Source organism: Cervus elaphus, chromosome 30, assembly GCF_910594005.1.
Source record: "Cervus elaphus chromosome 30, mCerEla1.1, whole genome shotgun sequence".
In the NCBI taxonomy this organism is placed as follows: Eukaryota; Metazoa; Chordata; class Mammalia; order Artiodactyla; family Cervidae; genus Cervus; species Cervus elaphus.
The window spans coordinates 26,523,243-26,536,749 of record NC_057844.1 but is presented as its reverse complement, the minus strand read 5'-3'; the positions used below and the strand labels follow the sequence as shown (position 1 = coordinate 26,536,749).

The 13,507-nt window shown below is 36.3% G+C and overlaps 1 protein-coding gene and 1 pseudogene across 10 annotated transcripts in view; both read left to right on the top strand.

Annotated features, from left to right (window-relative positions):
- The window catches only part of NBEA (neurobeachin), a 646,246-nt gene that overhangs the window by 326,030 nt on the left and 306,709 nt on the right, over positions 1-13,507 (top strand). For all 10 annotated transcript variants that reach the window (XM_043891765.1, XM_043891767.1, XM_043891768.1 and 7 more), the window contains one exon: positions 11,676-11,784. In XM_043891765.1, the coding sequence (XP_043747700.1) occupies positions 11,676-11,784 (109 nt within the window). The remainder of the gene's footprint in view (positions 1-11,675; positions 11,785-13,507) is intronic.
- Positions 9,265-10,035, top strand: LOC122687081 (annotated as a pseudogene).

The following is a 13,507-nucleotide window of genomic DNA, read 5'->3' as shown; positions in this document are numbered from 1 at the left end:
ACTTGTGAAAGTTCCAAGTAGAAATGTTAGATTGACGTCTTAGATTTTGGGTGTCAGGCTTTAAAGAGACAGCTCTTGTCGTTTAGTCACTTGAGTTGTGTCTGGCTTTTCTGACCCCATGGACTGTAGCCCACCAGGCTCCTCTGTCCTGGATTTCGCAGGCAAGAGTACTGGAGTGGGTTGACATTTCATTCTCCAAGGGATCTTCCTGACCCCAGGGATCGAACCCACGTCTCCTGCATTGGCAGGTGAGTTCTTTGCCACTGAGCCACTTGGGAAGCCCAAAGAGAGAGCTCATATGGAGATTTAGATTCAGGAGTCTCAGCTTGCATGTGGTCAATGGGGGATAAGGGTGCAGATGTGCTCAGGGAGCATGTATGGAGTGGAGAACCTGGGGCCAGACTCTTACTGCTGTTTCTGCTGGGAGTCTTCTTTCCCCACATCTTCACATGATTGATTTCCTCCCATCATTGAGAATCCGCTTCAATGTCACACTCTCAGAGAGGCTCCCCTGACCATCTTGAGTTATCGATTCAGTAGCATTATCTCAAAATACTTTCTTTGTACAAGGTTCAAATACCAGTTCTCCTATTGATAAACTAGACATGTAATATAATCTCCCTCTGACATTGTTTTACATCTTGCCTAGTTTCTCTGAAAGTTGGAAGTAATATATGATTTTTTTTTACAAGTACAGTAATATAGGCACTTTAAAAATGGAAGTTTTTTATTATATTTTGTTATGACATATAATATTTTTCTGACTCCTATCTTTACTTTGGCCCTTTCCTTTTCAATTTAGACTTTTCTCTTTCATAAATTTGAACTGGGAGTTCCAAATCAAAAAAATATCGTATTTAAATATTTGGGATGTAGTTATAGTAAAGGCACATTGCTTTGTTTATCCGGCCTATATTTGTTGATGCCCACTATATGCTAGGCACACATTAAATTCTTTGCACACACTTTTAACACATTTGCATGGAAATGCAACATTTTTCTTAACATTTGGCTAATACTGTAAAATGAAACATACACAAAATGTTTTCTCTTGGTTGTTAAATATCAGTCTTTAATTTGTCCTTGTGGGAATGAAGATAAAAATCTTTAAGTGGAAATTGTTATAAATGTTTATCCTACTTAACAGATACACTCGTGAATAAAATTCATCAATCATAGGTGGAGAAAGCAATTGTGCAGTTGTCTACAATTAACAGGACAAAAACAGTTGATGAATGTGCAGCTGAATTAAAATACTCCCTAGGACAGGCTGAAATTATAAACTGGATCATTTAAAGGAATCTAACAAAGGATCTTTATAATTAAAACAAAGCACGGTTAATGGGATGTAAAATTGCCTATAATATCTTGGCAATAATAATTGGATTTTAAATTATTAAAATATGAATTGAACTATAAAGCAAATAAGAAAGACTTTTAAATTATAAAACTTGAGTAATCTTTTGAAATAAATTAATCATTTGCCTAAAATAAACCTTTATCACTCTTTTGGAAACGTGTAGGATGCAATTAATGAATATTCATGACAAGTCAGAAGGTATTCTTGTTTAGCACTGAATTTGACCTATGGTTCACGAGATTCCAATTTATCGTCTTGTTCTTTATAATAGGGAAAAATATATACCTTGCATTTCTTACATTTTGAAGAAGAGAAGCATATTGTATTCAAGTATAATTGTTTACTGATTATATAACCTAAACTTGAATATCCTCTTTAATTTAACAAAAGCTACTTAATAATTGAACCAATAAGCTTTAGTTCGCTTGAGCTTGTTTTGTGTCCTTGATTTGGCAAAAACTATGTTTTAAGAAGGGGCTTCCCAGGTGGCTCAGCTGTGAAGAGTCTGCCTACAGTGCAGGAGCTCCCGGTTCCATTGCTGGATGGGGAAGTTCCTCTGGAGAAGAGATAGGCTACCCACTCCAGTATTCTTGGGCTTCTCTGCCTGCAGTGCAGGAGACCTGCATTTCATCCCTGGGTTGGGAAGATCCCCTATAGGAGGGCATGGCAACCCACTCCATTATGCTTGCCTGGAGAATCCCCATGGACACAGGAGCCTGGCAGGCTGTAGTCCATGGGGTCGCAAAGAGTCAGACACAACTGAGCGACTAAGCACAGCAAAGCACATGTTTTAAAAACCAGCACCTTCCGACTCTACAAGAAACTTTTTTCTTAGAGTTGAGATTCTGATTTTGAACAAGAAACTATAGAACTGCCTGAAAAACAAAGTTCCTTCTATATTTTTTCATGTAATACCTTATTTATATTTTTTTCTTACTACTCAGTTATTCATTTTACATGTTAGTAAATTATTAAACATACTGAGGTTCATAAACAAATGAGGTAAAAAAAACTGTGCTTTTACAAAATGTATATATCTTAAACAGTATTGCTAATTTATAGACTTAAGTTTAGACATTGATGATGAATAATACATTTACTGAAAACTAAGATAAACAGCTCCCATTTAATAATGGCTAAATTTCAAGCAAAAAGGAAATTATTTCAAGATTAGTAATCATAAATTTTATCTGAATTACATTTTGAACCATGTTTAAAAAATATATGCATATATATGTATATATATATTTAGTTTTTTTTTTAGTCCCTCTGAGAACAACTTCAAATGGACTTTCCTTCTAGGCACCATTATTTTAGCGTTGGTGAGAGTTAAGTAGTTTATTTCATAAGACACAAATAGTTTCTTATATTTAAAAAAGTAAAAAGGGAAAGGTGCCCTAATTTTGGTAGAGTAATTTCAGTGCCATATTTCTTCCTGTTCCTTATTTCCTGGAGACATAATTTTGTTGTTGTTGTTATTGTTCTTACTTACTGCAAGCAAATGCCAGCTGAGATTCAAAAAACCAGTCATGGCATGATTTCCCAAGTGACTCGGTGGTAAAGAATCTGCCTAGCAGTGTGAGAGTTGCAGGAGACGTGAGCTCGATCCCTGGGTCAGGAAGACCCTCTGGGAGAGGAAATGGCAGCCCACTCCAGTATTCTTGCCTGAATAGTTCCATGGATAGAAGAGCCCTGTGGTCTACAGTCCATGGGGTTGCAAAGAATCAGACACGACTGAGGAACTGAGCACGCATGCACATAGTCATGGCCTTTAATTTAGTCTAGGCACTCTCCCCAAGGTGTCTGGGTAATGGCTTCAATGCATTGATTATAGCTGATTAGTTCCCATGTTCATAAAGTGAGAACACAGATGCTTTATATCCCTCAGTTGCTCTCTACAGAACAATGTGTGGAAAAACAGAGTACTTACTTTATAGCATGACTATTATAAAGAGCCACAGTCCCAAGCTAAAAGGATTAGTTATTTTCTAATTACCAAAAATAGTGTAATAGCTGTACAGGTATTTCTGACATTCTTAATGTCTATATAATTACCATACATACAGGGGAAAAACTGAATAAATGCTTATAAAATACTTGTTAAATAGTTTTAACAGTGATATAAATACATTTTACATCTGGTCTTCATCTGAAAGTAATTTGTAATTGAGAAGTTAGAGTTTACATGCACAAAATATTAAACAGTTCAAAATGTCACAGGCATTATAAATAAGTCGTGCAAAAATAATGGTATAAAAATTGCATTGACTGTAGAAGAAGGACCTATTCCAGTAGACAGTAATGATTGGGGAAGGCTTCTTTTAGGGCCTAAACAGATATAGGCACACTATGTAGGATTAAAAAAAGAAGAAAAAAAAATCAACTGTAGCTTTTTTTGTGAAAATAAGATTCAAAACAGTAGAAAATACCTTTATCTTTTTTATTATCCAATAAAGTAAATGTGGACATAATTTTATTTTAAAAATTATAATCTCCTTTGAACTTTATATTGTTTAAGTTGAAAAATGAAAATCGTATTTTTTTTCCAGATTTTTTAATAGTCTTTAAAAAATCACAGGAAGAAATTGAACTTTTCCGATTCAGTCAAACTTTTCCTTGCAGTGTCAACAGACGTTTTGCTTTCTTCTTAAATTCTGGGGCCAGAGAAATTAACACTGAGGTATTACATCTGCTCCTACACTGTGTAGCCACTTCGCTTCTGATAAGGACCTGTCTTCTTGAATAAATCAGGATCTAAAAATCTAATCTTACAGCTTGAGCATGCACTATTTCTTTTAGTTCTTAGGATATGTGAGACAATACACACCCATTTTCTAATCAGAAGACTAAAACTTAGACACATGGAAAATTATTTGTCCAAATTTATAACATTAATAAAAAGCAGAATTTAAATATAAATTAGTTCTTCCTTCTGTCCTCCCATTCATCTAGAGAGGATGAAAGATTTATTTGTCTAACCTCTAATATTGCCTTTTCTGTTGACATTTTTTCTTTCAATAAGACAACAGAAACTATTTATATTTGAAATTCAGGATCTCAGGGCTTTTGATCAATGAAAAACGATTTAAATTATAACAAATTGCATAAAATTAGAGACTTCTTAGTAAAACAGAACTTGCCATAATGATATGTATTCATTTGGAAGAGAATGCTTTGTTTTGTTCCCTGATTGCTTTCCTGTATCTATGACAGCTCCATTCTAGAAGAAGAATGAATGGGATTCAACAAATTGTTTTCTTTTTCTAGTCCCTTTGAAAAATAAACTTAGAGTAGAAGATGAAGACCAGTTCATTTACTTCCTATGTTGTACAGATACTCTGAGGAAGAAAATGTTCCATAATTACCAAGTTATATGATATTTTTATTTAACCTGTTTTCTGTGTGCTAAATATATCATAGAATTTTATAGTGTTAAACTAACTTATCATTAAAATTCTATTTCTTCTTTTCCCCTCCTTCCTACATAACCTGCTCAGAAATTCATTCAGTCTTTTTTTCCATTTATGCATGTGTTATTGGTGAGTCCATGTTTCTCAACAGCTACCGTGCAAATCATGTTGGATACATTTAATGAACTTCACAGTCTAAGAGAGACTTGTTAAAAGGAAAAAAGGGGGGGAAAAGTCCATAAGACAGTGTGATAAATGTAATTCCAGGAACATCTGAGAAATTGGGAGAAGGTCTCTTAGTTGTATTGAGAGGAGTGAGTGGTAAGACTTCCACAAAGAAGTGGCACATACAGAAATCCTGAAGCAGCACGAATCATTAAAAGAACTATGTTCTCTGAAACACAGAAAGCATATACTGAAAAGGCGGTAGATAAAGTTAGAAAAGTCGACCAATGTCTGTATATAATGTTTAACTATTATCTTGTCAATAAAAGTAGCCAAGAAGTGTAAATAACACTAGTGGCAGAGCAAAAAATGCAACAGAGGGACTGAAGACTTGAGAGTCAGAGAAATTGGGCAGCTGTTGTAATTGGATGACAGATAATTAGGCTTGAATTAAAACAATGTTTAAGTAATAAAGAAGCAGATTAAAAATAAATAAAATTGACAAGACTAGTGATTAATGTAGGATGATCTTAAAGTCAGATTTCAACAGGTTGAAGAGTGAATAAAGCTGAATGGGTCACTAAGGGTTATCTTCTGCTACAGAAAACATTCACATCCTACCCCTAGGTAGGATGAATATGGCTTTCCTGGTTGCTCAGAAAAGCCTTAAATTCTATCACCTCTCAATTTTTCAAAGCTTCCTATGGTTTTTTTTTTATTTATTCGGTTTTGTACTATTTTATTTCCTGTATTTCATAATTCTAATCTTGATAGTCCTTGGGGGATATGTGTGTGTGTGTGTGTATATATATATATATATATATATATATATATATTTTAAGGTTTTCCTGGTGGCTCAGACAGTAAAGAGTCTGCCTGCAATGTAGGAGACCCGGGTTTGATCCCTGGGTCAGGAAGGTCTGCTAGAGAAGGGAAAATGGCAACCTACTCCACTACTTTTGCCTGAAGAATCCCATGGACAGAGGAGCCTGACAGGCTACAGTCCATGGGATCACAAAGAGTCAGACATTACTGAGTGACTAACAGTTTCATAGATTTTAAGAATACAATTTGGAAAAACTCTGTGTATGAATGATTTATCAGATTATACAAAGATGAAGGGAATTATACGGACTTGAAAAATAGATTTTGAGATTTTTACCCAAAATGCAGAAAGAGAAAGAAATGAAAAATGAAAGTGATATTAAGAGGTGTGGAGGTAGAATAAGAAAGTTTAATTTGCAAATCATCAGAATTGAAAAAGGAAAGTAAATACAGAGTAAGTGAAATGAAATATATAAAAGATAATGTTTGTGAATTTTTAAAAGCTGATTGAAAATAAAAATATAGTAATATGAAAATCACAGTGTACCTCAAATAGGATAAATAAAAAGAAACCCAGGCTAGACAAGTGGTACTGAAGCTGGGCAAAGCCAAAAATAAAGAGGTCAAAGCACCCAGAAAGAAGGAGCTGATCATTTACAGAAAGGGAAAATTAGAATGACAGCAACAAAGAAAGCTAGAAGAAAAGGATATAATACTTTCAATGTTTGAAGAAAAAAGTCTCAATAATTGTATATACAGCAAAAATATTTTCAAAAACTATTAGAGGGTGTGATGGTGCAGTAATTTTGTGACATTTTAACTTAACTCCAGTGCCAACCTTTGCTTCCCAGTTCAAAGGAAACAATTTAAAAAGCACACATTATAAGCCACTGTGCCAGAGGTAATAAACATCATTAGCAAAGAATTTTAATTACTTACTTTTGATCTATTTAGTGACTCCCTGGAAGAACAGATTTTAAAGATTCATTTTCCCTAAGTGGAACTGGCCTAGTGTGAAAAGAAAGCTGCTTTACTGAGGGCATTTGTTGAAGGCATTTATCGCTGGTATCTTAGGTTGCCATTGCCTGAGGTGATAGAGAACAGTTGAGGCCAATGGTAGACAGCCGAAAAGCTTGGGAGGAACAGCAGGGGAGTGAATGTACACAACACTTTGAAAAGCTCCGACATATTTCTGAAATTCTAAAGGGCCCTGCACATGCTTAGTTTTCATCTTCTGGAAAGATGAGAAGGTTTCAAACTCTCACCTGTGGATGCTGAGATTCTGTGGCAGCAGGAAGTAAACTCAAAGGTAGGGTTGAAACCTGCCTGGCTGAGTGTTGAAGGGCTGTCAACACATACACGCAGCTCCTTGAGAAAGTCTGGGAGATTTTTTGGGATTCAGGCATTTAAAGAATTCTTTTCTAATCATTAACTTCCACTAACATAATAAAAGCAGAGACTTCAATAACCACGCATGACGAGGAATACAGCCATAACAAAATCAGCTTAGAAAAGTCAACTGAAGTTTCCTCAGAGGCCCAGATGTAGGACTGAGAAGGGGTGCCCCCATCTTTACCTAGCCTTACGTATTTCCTAAGCAGCTGTAGCACAGATCACGGACTGAGTCAAGGTGCTGCAAGAGGATGCTTAAAATGTGGAATCATGGGATCCAAACTTAGTGAAAAAGGAAATAAATCGAGCAGTGGATGAAGGACTAAGAGAAAACAGAGGGATCACAGAAGTGGAAGTTGGAAGTCTTTTTTTTTTTTTTTCCCCCTGGAACCAGGGAGAGACAAGTGAAGGGAAGAGAGAAAGGTTAGGATTCTTATCCGTGACTGTGGCACAGAGTACATTGTTTAAGCTTAAAAATTTAATATGTGGTTTCCTTTGTTGTGCAAAAGCTTTTAAGTTTCATTAGGTCCCATTTGTTTATTTTTGCTTTTATTTCCAATATTCTGGGAGGTGGGTCATAGAGGATCCTGCTGTGATTTATGTCGGAGAGGGTTTTGCCTATGTTCTCCTCTAGGAGTTTTATAGTTTCTGGTCTTACATTTAGATCTTTAATCCATTTTGAGTTTATTTTTGTGTATGGTGTTAGAAAGTGTTCTAGTTTCATTCTTTTACAAGTGGTTGACCAGTTTTCCCAGCACCACTTGTTAAAGAGGTTATCTTTTTTCCATTGTATATCCTTGCCTCCTTTGTCGAAGATATGGTGTCCATAGGTTCATGGATTTAAAAGACAGCCCTCAGATTGGGAGAAAATAATAGCAAACAAAGCAACAGACAAAGGACTAATCTCAAAAATATACAAACAACTCCTGCAGCTCAATTCCAGAAAAATAAATGACCCAATCAAAAAATGGGCCAAAGAACTAAACAGATATTTCTCCAAAGAAGACATACAGATGGCTAACAAACATATGAAAAGATGCTCCACATCACTCATTATTAGAGAAATGCAAATCAAAACCACAATGAGGTACCATTACACGCCAGTCAGGATGGCTGCTATCCAAAAGTCTACAAGCAATAAATGCTGGAGAGGGTGTGGAGAAAAGGGAACCCTCTTACACTGTTGGTGGGAATGCAAACTAGTACAGCTGCTATGGAGAACAGTGTGGAGATTTCTTAAAAAACTGGAAATAGAACTGCCATATGACCCAGCAATCCCACTCCTGGGCATACACACCGAGGAAACCAGATCTGAAAGAGACACATGCACCCCAATGTTCATTGCAGCACTGTTTATAATAGCTAGGACATGGAAGCAACCTGAATGTCCATCAGCAGGTGAATGGATAAGAAAGCTGTGGTACATATACCCAATGGAATATTACTCAGCCATTAAAAAGAATACATTTTAATCAGTTCTAATGAGATGGATGAAAAACTGGAGCCTATTATACAGAGTGAAGTAAGCCAGAAAGATAAAGAACATTGCAGCATACTAACACATATATATGGAATTTAGAAAGATGGTAATGATAACCCTATATGCAAAACAGAAAAAGAGACACAGATGTACAGAACAGACTTTTAGACTCTGTGGGAGAAGGCAAGGGTGGGATGTTTCGAGAGAACAGCATCGAAACATGTATATTATCTATGGTGAAACAGATCACCAGCCCAGGTGGGATGACATGAGACAAGTGCTCGGGCCTGGTGCACCGGGAAGACCCAGAGGAATCGGGTGGAGAGGGAGGTGGGAGGGGGGATCAGGATGGGGAATACATGTAAATCCATGGCTGATTCATGTCAATGTATGACAAAACCCATTACAATATTGTAAAGTAATTAGCCTCCAACTAATAAAAAAAAAATTTAATATGTGAAGCTGATTATGGCCAACAGAGTGACTTCCTGAAGTGAGATTGAATTGAAGATTCTAAAAGAATCTTAGATTTAGGGATTTTTAATTCCCCTTTAAAAGAGTCAGGTAAGTAGAGGCATGGAAATAAAACATCACACATGCCTCTCAATGGCCCCACTCAGGCAGCTGCCTGTGACCTGCTTGGGCACAGGGAATGGAAAGCTGGGAAGTGCAAGTTCAGTTCAGTTCGCCATGGGGCTATTTGGAAAAACCCAGAAGAAGCCGCCCAAAGAGCTGGTCAATGAATGGTCACTAAAGACAAAAAAAAAAAGAAATGAGAGTTGTTGACAGGTAGATATGAGATATCCATAGAGAAGAAGAAAAAGTGAAACAGTCTATGAATGATGCTGCCAAAAAGGGTCAGAAGGATGTCTGCATGGTTCTGGCCAAGGAGATGATTCAGGTCAAGGAAAGCCATGAGCAAGCTCTGTACATCCAAAGTGCACATGAACTCTGTGCTCACGGGGATGAAGAACCACCTGGCAGTTGTGTGAGTGGCTGGTTCTCTTGCAAAAGAGCACAGAGGTGATGAAGGCCATGCAGCATCTTGTGAAGATCTTGGAAATCCAGGCCATCATGCGGGAGCTGTCCAAAGAGATGAGGAAGGCTGGGATCATAGAAAAGATGTTAGAGGACACTTTTGAAAGTGCGGGCAATCAAGAAGAAATGCAAGAAGCAGCAGCAATAGAAATTGACAGAATTCTGTTTGACATCACCATAGGGCCTTAGGCAAAGCACCTAGTGAGGTGACAGACGCCCTCCCGGAGCCTAAACCTCCAGGAGCCGTGGCTGCATGAGAAGATGAGGAGGAATAAGAGGCCGTGGAAGCCATTCAGTATTGTCTAGCCAACTCTGCAGCTGGGGTGGCCCAGCAGGGCCCCCAGGCTCACCTCACAGCCCCATGATTGGGCACACACTCCTTGAAGCCATTTCTATGTCTCTTGCACTACCCATCTGGGTGTGGCACTGTGTTTTGGAGAAGGTTCTCTGCTAATCTCTCTTCACCCTCTGCAGAGGCTTTGGGATTCAGTGGGATTGTTCTTGAGAGGTAGTGTAATAAATTCATCATTTTTAGGAGTATAAACAGAAGTGTCTTTTTCGGGGATGAAGGCAAAGAAGTCTGTCTTTTTATGATGCACTTCTGAGAATAGTGTTGATTGCCTGAATGTTGAGGATTCTGTGTGTGTGTGTGTGTGTGTGTGTGTGTGTGTGTGTGTGTGTATGTTTGGTCTGTAAAACACTATATAAATGGATCTTAATAAATTTCTGCTTTGGAAAAATACACACACAAACACATCACACATTAGTTGATATATAACTCCTCAGTGAAGAACTGGGAGGAGAGACTTTCAGACAACTGATAGAATCTCTCTGGTGTATCTGGGGCAGGAATCTCTCCCACCCACCCGCTCCCCTGCTGCCATGCCCCGTGGCGTTGGTCACCCGCTGTTTTGTCCCTAAGAGTGGTGTGATACCTAGTAACCGGCCAGACCCTGGGTCTCTCCCTTCCTGCTGTCTTCTGTTAATCTATTTAAATGTTGTAATCTGCACTAATTTGCACATATTAGATTTCTTCCTGGCTTTCTTCAGCCTTCATGCACTAGATAAAGCCATTGAACGAAGACTCCAACCTCTTCTCTTTAGAAGATTATCTATAAAATATAGACCAATGAGGTCATCAGAAGTTGACAGTTGGGAAGTTTAGTCTTTGACTTCTTTTATTTTCCCAGCTTCCTCAGTGATTAAATTTAAGACTATCTGTATGATTGTTTGCCCTCCAACATTATTTACAGAAGTGTTATGAGCCATTTTCCCCCAAGTATTGTGCTTTCTAGTAGACTTCCCCTTACTCTTGTGTTCTTTGAGTAACTTAGGTTGTTAACATCCATGCTGAAAATTAGACGATATTCCCATTGGAATGTGCCTGTGTTCGTCTTAAGCTAGGCCTCTGTCATATGGCCAGGAAGTTCCTGCTGTTCCTAGAGTGACAGTCAATTTAACCCAGATCTCACCGTGGGATAACAAAGTTTATGTCAGAACAGACATAGATTTTTGTAAGATTTCTAGTGAGAAACTATCTTGAATTCACTGCTCCTTGGAACTTATTTCAGGAAGGTTCCATCTTAGAATTAAGGATCTGAGCATGTAAGTGAATTTTAGATGTAATTCAGTCCTAGTGTATATATTAATTAAAGTAAGAATCCAGTCTATAGATTTTCTCACATACGATCATCCAGGTTTTGTGTGAAAATTTACTTTCATGACACTGAATTCTATTGTTTTAATCATTTTAAAAGTGTCCAAAATCCTTGTTTTTCTTGCTTTTAATGACTTTATTAAATTAACTGAATCTTTTGTTCACAAGACACACTATATTTAAGAGGCATTGTTGTAACAGTTTAATAGCATATTTTGTAATTGTATGATTTAGACTTATCTAAAATTTATGCATAGTTAATATTTATAATACTGAAATTTGATTACTGAAAAAAGTTGAGTTGCACAAAGTTATTAATATTAATTCCAAAGGTATTTTTCTTTTCAGATTGCTATGCCATGCTATGAAGGACCATATAGTTCGTGTTGCAAATGAAGCTGAGTTTATTTTGAACAGACAGAGAGCTGAGGATGTACATAAACATGCAGAGTTTGAGGTAAGGTTTGGGGAGTGAATTAAATTCTGCTTTTCTGTTACAAGTCAGTTGTCACCAATGGTAACCTTACATAAGTTTTTTTTTTTCAAGATGAAAATTTCACTGAAGGCATTTCGGTTGTTTTTAAAGCTTTAGTAAATGTCAGACAGGGCACTTATTTCTTATTACCTCATTTGCAATATGAAAAGACCACTCTAGCATTATGCCTAACCACTTGATAGACTGAGGTTGTTCTAACTTATTCTTAAAGGCACATACAGTTTTGCAGTGCAATTCCTTTAGTAATTTTTAAGCATAGTTTACACACCATTAGATATGGGTGTAATAGTAGTTATGTGAAGAAAGTTTTACTCTTCAGTAATTTATTATTAAATAATGTATTCATCTTTATTTAGAGTGGGCAAAGATCATTCTAGTTCATATTTTATTGTTATAATTTATACTTTACTGACAAATGAAGCAATCCTATCATATATGATATATATGTAGATCTGTATGTATATATGGAAACATAGTAGTTTAAAATCTTCATAAGCACAAATTATTGCATAAAGAACAAATTATCATCTCTATTTTATATTCAAAAATTTAAGGTATTCAAGTAGTATATTGTACAAACTAATAGTTTTTAAAATAAATATTATTCTTATATATCTAGCATGTCAATAATTATTTGACATATTGCCCTGATTCAATAAACTTATTTTCAGAAATATTTAGGTGACCTGCTGTTTGACTTAGGTTGGCCTTGAAAATAATAACTAAGCCCACCGATTTATGCTCCTGATACAACATATGAAGAAGTGTGGTGCAACTGGAAGCCAGAACCCATGTTTCCAGTTTTGAGGTTTTTACCTCAGTAAGGCAGCTCTCTTAGTCATGCAGGTTGATGTCCTAGGTCTAGAGATCTCTGATCTACCTCGCTGAAAAGAATAAGACATAAATAACTGTTTCATTATAATAACCATAATATCCACTTCATTTGTCAAATGAGACAGCACACACCTGTCATATGGGATTGTAGCAGCCTTATTTGAAAAAAAATATATAAATTCTGATAAAAGTACATCAACAATTAAGTGTTTGTCAGAATGAAGTTTTATGTCTTTCCAAACATAAATAACATCGAATCTTTATAAATCAGGTATCATACTGTAATCTGGATGATGAGAAAAGATTGAATTATCTGCTTTGAATAATATGTTTAGGTATAAGATATGTCAGAACTCTCGACAAAATAGCAATATTCAATTGACTTTCGACCTCTGTTAGTAATAAGATTTAGAATATTAACTGAATTCTCTGCAGAATCAGTTTTGAGTTGATCATATTTCTACTCAGAAAAGCAAGTTATTTTGTGGGGATATAAGCAGATCAATATATGACATGTGAAAGCATTTAAGATACATTTTCAAACCACCAGATTTTAATTACAAGCTCTAATATATATTTAACTAAGGTGATATTAAGCTAAGGGTGGTGTTTCTCAACCTTTTTACATTATTGTCCCCTCTAAGGCAAATTTTTATATGGGTATCACCCTAATCAGCCCCTACCATGATTGATTATAATTATCACCAATATGCTGTTTATTTGTTTATGTACTGTGTATGCGTGCTTTATACATTTAAAGAGTAATACCCTTTTATTAATACCATTTTCACCATCTTGGCAATGAGATCTCTCTGATTGAGGACACACAGCTAAAGGAGGCATAGATGCT